Source organism: Dromiciops gliroides, chromosome 6 (assembly GCF_019393635.1).
Source record: "Dromiciops gliroides isolate mDroGli1 chromosome 6, mDroGli1.pri, whole genome shotgun sequence".
Taxonomy (NCBI): Eukaryota; Metazoa; Chordata; class Mammalia; order Microbiotheria; family Microbiotheriidae; genus Dromiciops; species Dromiciops gliroides.
Window position 1 is genome coordinate 161965279 of NC_057866.1, and position 15545 is coordinate 161980823.

The window sequence follows — 15545 nt, forward strand, 5'->3', positions numbered from 1 at the left end:
AAAAGCTTATTACTTCAATGTAATAAAAAATATCCGAATTTCCATCCTGTAGTACTCTCTATCTTTTCCATTATCCATAGATCTGACAGGCAAGAAATTCCATGCTCCCCTAATTTGCTTATATCACCCTTTATATCTAAATCATGTACCCATTTTGACCTTAGATTGGTATACGATGTAAGATGTTGGTCTATACCTAGTTTTTGCCAAACTGCTTTACAGTTTTCCCAGAAATTTTTGTTAAACATTGAGTTCTTACCCCAGAGCTTGGATCTTTGGGTTTATCAATCACTAAATTACTATGGTTATTTACTACTCTGTATTATGTACCTAATCTATTTCACTGTTCTACCACTCTATTTCTTAGCCATTGCTAGATTGTTTTAATGATTAACAGTACAGTTTGGGATCTGGTACTGGTAGTCCACCCTTCTTCACCTGCACAGCCTTTTTGATCTCATACCTTTTGCTTTTGACATCCGTGATAAATGCCAAGATGTATTTCATCTTCATAACTGACTGTTATAAAGTTAATTGACTGGGAGAGTTTGATGAAGACATAGTGATAAAGCTTATTTCTTCTAGCAGAACCTTTCTAAAGGTACTTGGGCTTTCACATAAAGCCAAAGCATCTTGGGTCCCCCAAAGGAGAGAGATATTTAGATTTTCTTCTTTTCATGTCTTTGGATACCCTTCAACTCTTCCCTTTTTGACCTTTAGAGCCTTGGACTTGGTTTCTGTCTTGATGTGAGGTAAAGTGATAGGGAGAAATACCATTTTCCCTTTGCTTTTTGGGCCATTTTGGTGAAGCTTAGTTTTTGCTTTTTCTCTCTTTTATTCTTATTCCTATATTTGAATGCATTTATGGATGGTAAGTAGTTAAAACAAAGTTCACTAATAAAAATTTTTTATAAATATTTTTACAATAAAATCTATACAACTTGCTAGAGACAGTTAAGCAGTTTTTAACTCTAAATGGTTTCCACATATCAAACAAAATATATGCTCTGATGAATATTTTCAGAGAATAGCCTAGTTGGGTAGTATCAAAATCAAATAGCAATGGGGACCACGTGGGCTACATATTGACTTAGAAAACTATGTTTATACATTTATTTTTAAATTAAGACATTAACACATTAAATAAGATAGCAATTACATTTTTGTTTTGTTTTGTTGGGGCAATGAGGGTTAAGTGACTTGCCCAGGGTCACACAGCTAGTCAGTGTCAAGTGTCTGAGGTCGGATTTGAACTCAGGTCCTCCTGAATCCAGGGCCAGCGCTTTATCCACTGTGCCACCTAGCTGCCCCATAGCAATTATATTTTGATCTAGGATGGACCATCCTTGAGAGTGATGGAGGCCTCATGCTCAATACCTCAGGCCTAGTGTGTCTATTTGTGGCCTGGGCTAGATCTTTGCCAGGAAGAACACTGGGAGAAAACTCTAGTGTTCTGGTGGAACCCTGTCTGGAAGAAGATGGAAACTGTCAGGGTGTTAGGAAGGGGTTCATGGAATTGCTATGGAGTCCTCTGCAAAGAAGGACTGTCCTTTGACTTTAAAGCTTCAAAATATTTAACTAGAGTACCCAGAATACCTTACTTTCCTTATCTCTTCTCACAGGGCAGCATTTGGCCTTTGTTTAGCCAGGCTTGCCTATTCAAGGTTCATTTGATCTCCTTTTCACAACCTTTGAGCTTTCTCCAGAGCAGTGTCATCTATTTTTCCTTTTTCATATGATATTCCTTTTCTTCCATTAAACCAAGTTAGTTATCTCCCAGCATTTAAATATCTCATGAAATCCCACCATTGTCATGGAGTCTTTTTGGATTGATCCAAGAAAATCTGCCTGGTGGCTTTCATTTCTATTTAGGAATCCTATTGTTACTTTTTACTAATTCTTGCCCAGTTGTGTAGTAACCTTTTTTCCTAGTCCCTTACTTAAAATCACTTACCTGTGACCTGCATATGAGTCCAATAAAAAGTTCAGTGATTATTCACATGTTTTTATTGCATGGCTGTATGTTATTTATTTTCTTTTACAAGATGCAATGGTGGTATAGTTGATAGTGGGTTGGCCTCGTAGACAGGAAAGGTTGGGTTCAAATTCTGTCTTTGATTAATACTAGTTGTGTGGCCCTAGGCAAACTATTTAACATCTACATTTCTCAGGTAACTTTATATGACTAAATATTGATGAATTGCAAGTAGAAGGACCTGGGTGTAATCTCTGAGTTCTGTTTATAGGTCAGCACAGAGGGGTGGCTCCTCTCATAAAAGTTCATCCTTCTAAGAGTCTGAAAGGATTGGAAACTCCTTGGGATGGAGAGGCCCCCACTCAGCAAAACTGCACCCTCAGACAAAGTTCTATATCAAGTGTCCTATATCAAGTAACCAGGTAACACCAATTAGCATTTACAAAGAGACATTTGCTGAGATGATATAGCATGAACTAAAGTACAAATATCTCCCAAACTTGGAAGTAAACCCACCCTACTCCCAAAAGAGCAAATACAGGCTAAACGTAAGAAAAAAACTTCCTAAAATTAAATTTGTAGAAAAGAGAAACATGCTGTCTGGGAAGGAAATGGGAGGCCCTCGCTGGAGGGTGTCTAAGCATAATCTAGATGAACATTTGTTGGTCATGTTGTAAGGGAGTTTTGCTGTTCAGATACTAATAGGGAGGGGGGATGGATTTGAAAGCCTACAAGGTCCTGTCAAACTCTGAAATTCATTAATTCTATATTTAAACTTTGCTTGCTTTTTTGCCTCTACTATTTTGGTTCTTACAATCCTGAAATTTAAAGTGGAAGGATCTTTCCTGTGCTTAAAGAACTGGCATCCTGATTCTTGGGTTGGTTAGCTGCTAGGCTGGCTCAAACTCAGGGCTTTCTTCTCACAAGATGTGGCTGCTTAAGGCTTCTGGAAGATTCTGCTCCAGAACCTACTTGCTGGACCTTTAGTGTATCTTCTGACCTTTGGAATCTCACAGTGTCATAACTTTGTTCCTTATCCAATACTCATTCATATAGGATGAGGAAAGAACACAGAGCCAGAAGCAGAAATAGCACCATACATTCATACCCACATGATGGCCACACAGGAAGATAAGGCAGCTGACGGATAACTCTCTTCCTCAACTTTCTTCAACTCTGCCTCACTTAAATCCAAGTCACAGCAAGTCAAGACATCAGTCCTTGATGTCATAGGTCATCTTCAAAAGATGAACAACCACAACAACCAGGAGAAAGAACGAGGGAGACAGACAGACAGACAGACAGAGAGACAGAGAGAAAGAGACAGACACACACACACACACACAGAAAGAGAGAGAGAGAGAGAGAGAGAGAGAGAGAGAGAGAGAGAGATATCTTTATTCATTCATCTGAGGCTTTTGTATGCCTAGTCAGTTCTGGCTTAGCAGCCAGTTAAAAGGCTTTTCATCATCTTACAGTAACCAATGGAAAAACGGCCATCATGTACCCATGCATGCTTCGACTCTGTCAAGTCAGGTTAAGAAGAATGCAACTGCCTACCATGTTCCAGGCACTATGCTAGGAGAGAAAGGGCCTTTTCCTTACATAGTTTTAGCAACAGCCTCTTCAAATCTCCATGTGGATTATCAGCAGGCAGAGCCTATCTTATATGATCTAAGGACTGAACCTATCCCCCCATGAGACATGAGATAGCAGTGCTTGTAAGCATTTCAAAACATGTTTAAAACAGAACTCCTCATATTCCTTCCCCAAAGTCACACCTGTTAAATATTTCTGTTTCTGTCAAGAGCACCACCATCCTTCCAGTCACCCAAGTTCATATTCCAATTTAAATACACCAATGTTCTTAAGTCTTTATAACCCATCTAATCAATCTGTTGCCAAATTTTGTTATTTATACCCCCATAATCTTTCTCATATCTATACCCTACTCTCTACTCATACAGCCATCATGATATAGCTCAGGTCCTCAATGCTTTAAAAAATAAGTTTTTAGTGATGTTTTTGGTCTCTTCCATTACTGTGGCATTCCATGTATCCTTTCTCCTCCTGCTCCCAGAGAACCATCACATATGACAAATAGTATTTTTATAGAGAAGAAAAAGTCAACACAACCGATCGGTACATTGAAAAGGTCCGAAAACATGTACAGTTAGATTTCTCACCTCCACAAAGGGGTAATTTGAGGGTGTCATAGCTCTTCTTTGAGTCTTACTTGATCTTTATAATTTTGTTATATTTTCCTTGTTTTTTGGTGTGTTGTTGTTCCCTCCATTTACATTGCTCTAGCTAGTGTATGTTGTTTTCTTGGCTTTGCTTACTTTGCCCTGTGTCATTTCATGTAGATATTTCCATGCTTCTCTCTATTCATCACACTTGTCTTTTCTTAAATCACAGTAATATTCCATTACATGTATGTTCTGTTTAGCCCTTCCACATTTGATCCTCATCACTTCTTGTCTTGATATTATAAAGCCCTCTTAACTGGTCTCCCTGCTTTAAGTCTCTCCCTAGTATAATGTAGCCTCCACATAACTACCAAAGTGATTTGCCCATCATGTTATCCAACTACTCAGTGTGCTATAGTGTCTTCTCATTACTTGTAGGACCAACAAGAAATTTCTTTGACATTTAAAATCCTTCACAACCTAGATTTTTCCTTATCCTTCTGCCTTTTTACATATTATTTGCCTCTAAGTACTCCATGATTTAGCTATTATGACTTATTTGCTGCTCCTCCATCTTCTGTTTTCATGCCTTTGCACTGATTCTCACATGCCTGAAATACATTCTCTTCCCACTTCTGGGTATTGGAAAATCTGGTTTGCTTCAACAATCAGCTTAAATGCCACCTTCTCTATGATTCCCCCAGTGCTTACTGCCTCCCCTTGAAGAGCTGATGCCCAGTAGATGGTAGTAGAGAGCAGTTCACTGACCAGATATGCCTGGCAGAGACAACCATGTATTCAGACAGGACAGCCAGAACAAAGCTAACTTGCCGGGAAGAGACGATACATCCCCTGGAAAGCTGTAGAGAACAAAGTGATGATATAGTCAGATAACAGCCCTGAAGCTCTGGAGGCATAAGTAGCCCTGGGTGTGTGTGTGTGTGTGTGTGTGTGTGTGTGTGTGTGTGTGTGTGTGTGTGCTCCCTGTCATATGTGGTCTTTGGTCATTCATTCTTTCTTTGTGTGCCCCCATTTATGTGCCTCAGTCATGTCTGTTAAGTGTTTGCGTTTAATCTTGCACTGGTGGTATGAGAATCTATGGGAGAGTATCGCTCCTGTGTACATGAAGGGCTCTTTTTTTTTATCATGTTTGGTTAAATGTCTTTTGTTTTGAACTAATGTGTCCTGTGGCAAAAATAAGTACATTGGTGGCAATGTGGTATTGGTCATAAGCTTTGGTTTTGAATGGGCACTAACCTACAGAGTGCCTGTGCTGGTGAAACCTGTGCTAGTTTTGCTAAAAGTCAACATATGAAGAAGGGTAAACCAAGTCATATATCCCCCGGGCCTTATTCTGGTATAAGATATAAGATATAAGACCTAAACTTAAATTTTTTCTAATCTATTTTCCAGTTTTCTGGATAGTTTCCCTAGAAGTTTCATTTTGTTTTTTCTTGGAAGATAGGGAGTGCTTTCCATACGATGGCTTTATGTTTTGAGGTTTATCCTTCATTTGACTATTTTTTAAAGTTACTCCGGTGTTTTGTTTATCTACTCTAATAACCTAATTTCTTAATTTTTAGAACCAATAAATCACGTTTGCTGATTTTAAATATAGTTTGAAATCTGGTGGTACAGACATAGTCGACAAAGAGCTACTCTCAAAGCTAGGAAGACCTGGGTTCAAGTCCCACCTCAAACATATTGACTGTATGACCTTGGGCAATTAATTTAATCTCTCAGTGGTCTAACACAATTAACTCTGTAAATTTTAGAGAAGGCCCTCATCTGAATCGATAGAGGGAATTTCTTCACTCAGGAGTTTCCTTTACCTATGAAATCACAGGCCCGGTGATTCCTTGAAATTAGACACTACTCAATAGCATTTATTTCTACTCCCCCCCTCCCCCAGTATTGCTCTACAGTTTCTAGATGTTTTTTTCCTATAAATGAATTTGAAAATTATTTTGCCATCTCCTATAAAGTAACCCTTTGGCAGTTATATTGGCACAGGAGTAAATTTGCAAATTAAGTACTAATATAATTTTATTACATTGGCATTGCCCAAACAGGAATAATGAATGTTTCCCTAATAATTTGTCTTTTTATTACTGTACAGACTGTTTCATACTTGTATTTAGTCCTACTTTCACCTCTAATCAAACCAGTCTATATATTGCTTTTCATTCAAACCACTAGGTGAAATTTTAGCATTAGATATACTAAGTCAGGATAGTGTCATATCTTTGTATTTGAATTTATAAATAAACTTTTATGTATCTGTGATTACATGAATGTGAGTATTCCCTTCACTGGCACAGATCACAACCTATACATCCTCTTTAATTCATACAAATGTTTTCCATATGCTTTTCTAGTAGACAGGCAGGAAGGGAGTAATCTTTTGGATTTCATTTCCCAAGATTCTTGCATTTGAAGAGCATTGCTTGTTGGGGAAAATCCCTAGAATTCTGTTCCTAAGAGACTGTGTGTTTGTATACAAGGTGATTGCATCATGAGGCAAGGAGTCCTCCTTGCTATAGGAGTCTTCTCAGAGGCATGTTTGATAAGTAGGGGGTGGGGATGAAAGAGAGGGCAACAAACATCCCTATCTCTATGACACTAACTAAATAAGGGAACTCAGAAGACAACCAAAGTGTTCCTGAAGCCAAGGGTGTTGGAAGAATCTTGATGACCCAATGAAGCAAGCCCAAATGAATGCCTACACCAGGAAGGCTTCAGCCATGAGAAGTAGAGAGTGCAATGGAGTAGAGAATGAATGGATGGCTGGATGACTGAATGAAAAGTATTTACTAAGCACACATGTGCTAAGAATTGTGTTAAGTGATGGGGATACAGATACAAAAGTGGGTTAAAAATGTCCTCAAGCAATCAATATTCTAATAGAGATAAGGAATGAACTTGTAATTTCATTGATACAGGGAACTCCCAGGTGAGGAAACTCCTTCCACCAATGCAGGTGGTCTCTTCTCAGCAACTTTTCGCCTTAGAGAATTGTCTAGGTCACTGAAAGGTTGTGACTTGCCCAGTTATGTTGACTTTTCTTTACCCCATTTGGTGTTGGTGAAGATACTGGAGCAGTTGGCCATTTCCTTCTACAGCTCATTTGACAGATGAGGAGTTGAGGCAAATAGGGTGAAGTGACTTGCCCAGGATCACACAGTTAGTGTCTGAGGCCAGATTTGAACTCAGGAAGATGAAACTTTCTTTTGACTTCAGGCTTAGTGCTCTAACCACTATGCCGCCTAGCTGCCCAAAGGTTACATAGTCTGTGTGCTAAGTAGCAGGAATGGAATCCGGATATTCTTCAATTCGAGGCCAGTTCAACATTCACTATGCCTCAATGCCTCCCCCACACCGTACTAATGGGAGACAATATAAATAGGGGAGTGGTGCCCAGGGGAGTGGGGCCATGAAGTACTAGATCAACACACTACTTCCAGGAGCAGTGCAGAGTTGATTTTATTGTGGGTCCCTGAACAAGGATGGGTGGAAGGTGAGACAAGGATACCTGTGCAGTGGCCAGACAAGTAATGAGGAGATGGCCAGGGCGTATGGAGTCATGGGAAGTATGGCTGAGGCCTTCTTGAAATAGTTGGTTATGTTTATGTGAGACACACACACCCATCAGGACAGCAGAGCCCCAAGGCAGGAAGTGTGGACATGAAAGGGTTAAAACCTCTAGGGAATGACTGCAGGCCTGGGCAGCTGGCCAGAAGATGGCCAGGGAGTAAAGAAAGGCTGTGGCTCTTACAGGTGAAAATGTTCAACTTTCTTGCAAGTCAGGCAACGGACAATCAATTAACAAATTTTTATTAAGAACCTACTATTTAAAAAAAACTACTATGAGGGGCAGCTAGGTGGCGCAGTGGATAGATCACCAGCCCTGGATTCAGGAGGACCTGAGTTCAAATCTGGCCTCAGACAGTTGACACATACTAGCTGTGTGGCCCTGGGCAAGTCGCTTAACCCCAATTGCCTCACACACACACACACAAAAGAACCTACTATGAGCCATATATTGTGTTAGGCACTGGAGTTATGTAAGATAGAAAGGAAGCTGTTCCTCTACTCAGGAACCATCTGGGAAAACAACATGGAAACCCTTCTCTCATGATACCAGAATGTGAAAGAGATTATATTTGTTTGGGTACAGGAGATTAGAATGCCTCTGTTGCTTCACTTTCCCATGTTAGATATTTTGCAATTCGACTTATGGGTCCTGTCTCATCTTTTATTACAGTCGCTGTGAAACTTGAGTTTAGGAATTCCAAGTTCTGAAAAATTGGCCTTGGGCCAAATGAAGAGAGTTTTATTGATGTCTTATGTTTTCATACCATCTTTTTTTCCCTCCAAATGAGAATAGTTATTTTTATGCAAATATCCCACGATGAAACTGCTTATACTCTTTGACTAAATAATCTAACTACTGGGCAAGGAGGTCAAAGACACAAATAAAAAGTCCCATATATACCAAAGTATTAATGGCACTTTTTAGGGGGTAGCAAAAACTAGAAACAAAATGGGTATTCATTGATTGGGGAATGATTGTTCAAATTGTTTAACAAAAATGTAATGGAAGATTGGGCTGCCAGGTGGTCCAGCAGATAGAGCGTCAGGTCTAGAGTCAGGAAGATCTGAGTTCAAATTTGCTCTCAGACATATACTAGCTGTGTGACCCTGGGTAAGTCACTTCATCCTGTTTGCCTCAGTTTCCTAATATGTCATATGAGCTGGAGAAGGAAATGGCAAACCACCTTAGTATCTTTGCCAAGAAAAACTGATGTGAGGTCATGAAGAATGGGGCACAACCAAACAACATGCCCTCTCTAGTCTTGGATATTATGTTTCTTTCCCTCTTTGCTTTCTTTTTCTTTTTGTCCCCTTGCATCGTCTTTGTTCATGTAGCAAGAGATGATGTTTGGGTTTTGTTGCTTTTTTTGTTTTGTTTTGTTTTTTTAGTGAGGCAATTGGGGTTAAGTGACTTGCCCAGGGTCACACAGTTAGTAAGTGTCAAGTGTCTGAGGCCGGATTTGAACTCAGGTTCTCCTGAATCCAGGGCTGGTGCTCTATCCACTGCGCCACCTAGCCGCCCTGATGTTCATTTTTTGACTACTATAGCAGCTGACATTTATATAGCACTTCCTATGTGCGGGGTACTGTGCTAAGCTTTTTACAGTTATCTCATTTGAGCTTACCAATAACCCTGAGAAGTAGGTTCTATTATTATCTTCATTTTACAAAAGAGAAAACTGAGGCAAACAAAATGTAAGTGACCTGTCCTGGATGACTTACCTAGTATCTGAGTCTGAATTTGAATTCATGTCTTCCTGACTGCAGGCCCAGTGTTATTTGCACTATAGCGCCACCTAGCTTCCATGTCACACTGCTTTGCTTTCAGTCAACTAACATCCTTGGATCTTTTTTTTCCCCCAGATAAACTGCTGTTTAGCCATAGCCATAGCCATATTTATCTAATCTTATAATTGTGACCTTGATTTTTGAATCCCTGTAAGACTTTACACCGATCTTTATTAGATTGCATTGTGTTAGATTTAGTCCCATGCTCTAGCCTGTAAAGATCATGTTGTATCCTGACTTTGTCACATCTAATATGTTAGCTCCTTTTCATAGCTTTGTGTCATCTACATCTTTATCCATGTCACTGATTAAAAAATGTTAAACGGGGGGCAGCTAGGTGGCGCAGTGGATAGAGCACCGTCCCTGGATTCAGGAGTACCTGAGTTCAAATCCGGCCTCAGACACTTGACACTTACTAGCTGTGTGACCCTGGGCAAGTCACTTAACCCCAATTGCCTCACTAAAAAAAAAAATGTTAAACGAGACAGAGCAAAGCACCAATCCCTGGGGCACGCTGCCAGAGACCTGCTGAAAAGCTGAAATTGAAATATTGCTAATTGCTCTTTGATATCTGGCCTTTCAACCAGTTCCAAAGTACCTAGATGTGTGATTGTCTAGTTCACATTTTATTTTTTCCTCCAGAATAGAGGCAGCTAGGTGGCACAGTAGATAAAGCACTGGCCCTGGATTCAGGAGGACCTGAGTTCAAATATGGCCTCAGATACTTGACACTTACTACCTGTGTGACCTTGAGCAAGTCACTTGACCCTCATTGCCCTCCAAAAACCAAGAAAAAACAAACAAAATCCTCCAAAATAGCAGGAGAAATGTTGTTAAGTGCTTTGCTAAAGCTATCTTCATATACAGGTTAGGATCTACCTCCAACACTTTCCTTATCTACCTTCTAGTGTTGCTGGGAATGAGTTTAGTATGTCTTGTCCTATTCTTTTTAATCCCAATAGCAAAAACATTTCATTAAGACATAAAAAGCATGAGAGGTGTGTAGAGGCCCAACATTGGACTCAAATAATAAGAATTTATTAAGTGCCTATTAAGTGCACTATTAAGTGCAAAAGGTAGTCCCTGCCCTTAAGGAGTTCACAGTCACAAAGTCAGGAAATCCTGGGTTCAAATCTTGAGGGAGACACATACTAGCTGTGTGACCCTGTTTTGTGACACAGGCAAATCTATAAGACTACCAATTACAGAAGACTTCCCATTCTAGGGAGTTCTCCACTCTGATGAAATCATAGGTCCAGAAAAAAAAATACTTCTGGCAATACTGTTTGGTTGTAAGGCATGACATAATGCAGTTTTTGAAGGATAAAAATTGTAAGCCATTCAAAATGCAATGGAAAGTTACATGATAGACATAGGCTGAACCACTTTGTCACTGGATTTCACTGGAGTAGAGGATGTGGCCATTGCATTCCTAGTACCTAACAAGGTGTCTGGTTCATAGTAGGTGTTTAAAAAATGTTTGTCAATTGATTGATGGATCAGAGAAGTATATGACTGGCAAAGGAGTTGGGCTAGTTATGTAGTACGTTATGTTTAGCCAAGATGAGGCCCATTTGCTCCATAAGTATCCATCCAATGGCAAGAGGTTCAGAGGAAAGCCCCCAACCTGTCAGCTGATTTTTTTCACGGAGGAGTTAAGGGAAGACATGGACGTACACGGAATGGGAAGTCAAGGATTGGGTTGCTTTCTGTGACTTTAGTGGGGAAGCCCACATAGGTGACACCATAGATCCCTGTGCAGGCACAGGGGAAACAAGGGCAAAAGTGAAACAGACTGCAAGGAGATTACATTCTACTGAGATACAACAGAAAAGTAAATGCAAGAAAATGTCAGGACCGCAAGAGCAGTAACAACTGGGGAGATTAAGAAAGGGGTTCCTTGGGACGGGAGGTGACTTCGAAGGACGGTAGGGCTTCTAAGAAGTGGAGATGAGAAAGGAGTGCGTTCCAGATAGCTGTGCCAAGGTAGAGAAACAGGTGACGAATAGTTCAGGAAACATCCAGGAGATCAGTTTTTCTATAACTTATAATGTGTGTACTTGAGTTCTCTCATGAGTAGAATGAAAGCGTTCGATAGCCTCTCTAAGGTTCCTTTCAGATTCGAATTTTAGGATCTTAAGTCACAAAACCCAAAACAAAACAGTAGATAGATGCAGGTCCCTGTCCTTGAAGATCTTGTAGTCCACAAAATGGAGAGTTAAGAAGGAAATGCGGTGTAATAAATGGTTCAAATGCAAATAGTAATAAGAAGATACTAAAAAGGACAAAGGAGTCCACGTTCAGCCCCACGCTGAATCCAAGTGTTTTCCTTTCGCACGTTAGACTGCTTCCAAGCTCTGCAGAGCATTGTCGAGGGATCAGTTACTGCTATCAGACTCATCTTTCCTCTTTCCCAATTCCCTTTATCAGGGGAACAGTCTGGGTGAGGCACCATAAAGGGAACAGACTGAGAAGACCGGCCTGGGGAAAGGGGGGGGGGCGGCACCTCACCAGGACGGGAGGAGTAGGGCGGAGGGGGCTCAGTTTGTACTAGGAAAGGAATGAAGAGGAAGGATCGGAAGGAAGGGGAGGAGCAGAAAGCAGGCTCCAAAGGGAGAAGACTTGGGCAGCTGGAGGAGGGCGGAGAGAGAGAGTGAGCAGAGCCCCGGGGAGAAGGACGCCAGGAGCGCAGAGCTCTATGGATATGGTGGGGGGCGGAGCCCTAGAGCTTGAAAAGAGGAGGTGTCTGAAGGGGTGAGGTGGAGCTAAGAGGGTTGGATGTTTTGGCGGAGGCTGACGGGATCTGGGCAGTGTGTTTCCCTCCCTCCCACCTCCCTCCTTTTCCTCCCTTTTTCTTTCTTGATTTGGTGACGGAGTCTTCCGCGGGAGATGCCCTGGCTGGGCGCGCAGCGCGGACTAGGGTGCTAACAGCGCGCTCGCCTGGTCGTCTGGGACCAGGTGCGCGGATTCACGCGCCGGCGGACCGGACTGTCCTCTGCTTATGGTCCTTTCTGCCCTGCTCAGCTGCTCGCACCTGGCCGCGGCCTCGGAGGCTGCAAGTCCTGGTTTGTCTAAGCCCCACGAGGGGAGTAGGGCGAGGCGGTCCCCAAGCGCTGACCTCTGGGCGAGTTAGCCGGCTTTCCCCGGGAAAGGCGGCCGCGCCAAGTCAGCCCGCGTGCCGGGGCAAGCTTTTGTAGCCATGGGGTTGCAACCCTTGGAGTTCAGCGACTGCTACCTAGACAGCCCGTGGTTCCGGGAGAGGATTCGTGCCCATGAAGCAGAGCTGGAGAAAACCAATAAGTTCATCAAAGAGTTGCTCAAGGATGGGAAAAATCTCATCGCTGCCACGAAAAGTAAGCCCTGGGGAACTCCTGGGGTCCCGGTGGAGGGGAGGGGGGCGTGGGGATAGCCTGGGCTTTGTCCGGCCGACCCCGGTGCCTTGGGCTGTGGACTCCTTGCGCTCTTTGCACGGAGCCTGCCCGTGCTCCCCGGCTTTGCCAGCGAGTGCCCTGGAGAGGCAGCGCTGCGCTCGGAGGTGGGAGCCGGGGCGGCCGGACACGTACGCAGAATGGTTCTTTTGGAACTGTCGGCGGCCGATCGTTGTGCATCGGCACTCGGCGGCCGAGCAGAAAGTGGGGCCCAGGGATGGGGAGACGAGAAGCGCCGAGCAGATAGACGCTGGGCTGAAGGATTGCTTTGCGTTTTTTCTTCCGGCAGCCCCAAGGAGTGTCTTCCTTCTACTCACCCCGGGTTTTTTCGGCAGAAGTGAGGAAACCTTCCCCTTTAGCTCCTCCACCCACACGGCTTGATATGAATGTGTGGCCCCATTTCGAAGCCAGCACCAGCTTGGCTTCCTTGGGGCCTCGGCAGTTTAGACTGCCCAAGTTTCAAATCTAAATTTCATCTCTTCTCCTCCTCTTTGAATGGAGACAGAAATATGAAGAGTGAATGATGTGGCTCAACCCGCCACTTGTATATTACAGACAGTGCTTTTTGGCCCGGTGTGACTAAGTTCATGGTCTCTGGAAAGGGGGGTTCTTTGAAAGTCTTATCTATGTCTGTTTCTTCTTCTTCTAATACCAATAGCTCTCTATTGGATCAGTACCGGCGTCTAAATCAGAAATCCTAACCAGCTTTTTTTTCCTCCCTCTGACCTTTTTCTTTCTTTGCTTGTTCCATTAGAAAGATAGAAGTGTCCCGAGGTACTAGAAGTGAGAGCACAGCATGTCCAATGGGCATGCCAGATTTCGATTGCAAATATGGAATTCTCCATTTATGCCTTGTTCCCTCTTCTCCTCCCCCTCAGTTTTATTGCTCCAAAATTTTCAGACCAAAATGCTCGTAGGGTAGTAGTGGGATCAGATTTAAAGTAGGAAGGGGTCTCAAGATGGCCTAACCCAATCCCCTCATTTTACAGATTAGGAAGTTGAGGCACAAAGAGATAGAAGTGATTGCCCAAAAAGATTTAACAGTCTTATGTAGCCATTCAATTCAAGAAACATTTATTGGCTTCTCCATAAGCTCAGAAAAATGATCTGTGCTCAAAGGGACATGCCATGTTTTGGGGAACCTGCCCTCCAGAAGGTCAGCAGCTACTGCTGGGGAGACCAGACAAAAAACTGAAACTCAAATAACTGGCACAACAACCCAAATAACTGTAATTCAAAATTGAATAAAATCAGTGCACAAGAGACATGATTGGAGATTTCAGAGGTGGGGTCCCTTCCAGCTCCTGATCTATACTCAAACAATTAAAAACATTTATTAAGTGTCAACTGTGTTTCAGGAACTGGGGAGAAGGGGAGGCAGAGAATACAACTACAAAAGGGAGAATCCCTGCCCTCAAAGAGTTTTCATTTTACTAGGGGAATACCTGTTCAGAGATGACTGTTCTTCAGTTTGACTCTTCATGACCCCATTTGGGATTTTCTTGGGAAAAATACTGGAGTGGTTTACCCTGTTCTTCTCCAGCTCATTTTACAGATGAGGAAACTGAGGCAAAAAGCATTAAGTGACTTCCTAGTCAGTAAGTGTCTGAGGTAAAATTTGAACTCAGGTCTTCCTGACCCTAGGCCTGGAGCTCTATCCTCTTAGTTGCCTTTCCCCAGGGTAGTAAATGCAGGCTATTGGCAGAATGGGGAATTGGTAAAGAACTCTAGAAGGAGGTGATACTTGAGTAAGCCTTGAAGGCAGATAAGGGTTTCAAGAGGCTAAGATGTGGAGGAAGAGCATAAATCCATGCAAGGGACTGGCAGTGGGAAATGGAAATGTGTATTAGGAAGAGTAAGTAGACCAGTTTGGTTGGATTAGAGAATGGGTGAGGGAGAGTTATGTTTAATCTGCCTGGAAGGACAGGCTGGAGCCAGATTGTGATGGGCTTTAAATGCCCAACAGAGGTTGGAGACAAGAAAGACCCATTGAAACTTCTTGAGCAGAGATGGGACATTGTGGAATAGGAAGCTTGCAGCTGTGGGCAGGATGGCTAGGAGAGACTGGATGTAGGCAGACCAGTGGAGGCTATTGGAATAATCTAGGTGAGAGATAAGGGCCAGGTCTAGGGTGGTTGTGGTATGAGTAAGGAAGGTGTGATGCAACAGACCTTGAGAAGGTGGAACTCACAAGGCTTAGAAATTGTTTGGTTATGGGGTGAGGGAGAGTGAAGAGTTGAGGATGACTCCTAGGTTAAGAACCCAGGTGACTGGAGAAAAACAGGGAAGATAAGAGGATGCTGGACATGCAGATTGGGGAAGACTTTGTGGAAGAGATGCTATTGAGCTGGCTTTGGAAGGGTAGGTAGAATTTCAGCTGGGGATGGGGAAGGCCTTCCAGAAAGGAACATTCGGAACAAAGCAGCTAGGTGGTACAGTGAAGACCCGAGTTCAAATTCAGCCTCAGGCCCTTACTAACTATATGACCCTGCATAAATCACTTAACCTCTATTTGCCTTAGAAAATAATAGCATCTACCTCCCAGGATCAAATGGAATAATATTTATAAAG

General features: G+C 42.5%; 1 protein-coding gene across 1 annotated transcript in view; it reads left to right on the forward strand.

Moving 5' to 3' along the window:
* Positions 1-12173: 12173 nt before the first annotated feature.
* ARHGAP10 (Rho GTPase activating protein 10) overlaps positions 12174-15545 on the forward strand; it is a 369896-nt gene continuing 366524 nt past the window's right edge. The window contains exon 1 of the mRNA XM_043973392.1: positions 12174-12899. Coding sequence (XP_043829327.1) covers positions 12746-12899 — 154 coding nt within the window. The 5' untranslated portion in view covers positions 12174-12745. The remainder of the gene's footprint in view (positions 12900-15545) is intronic.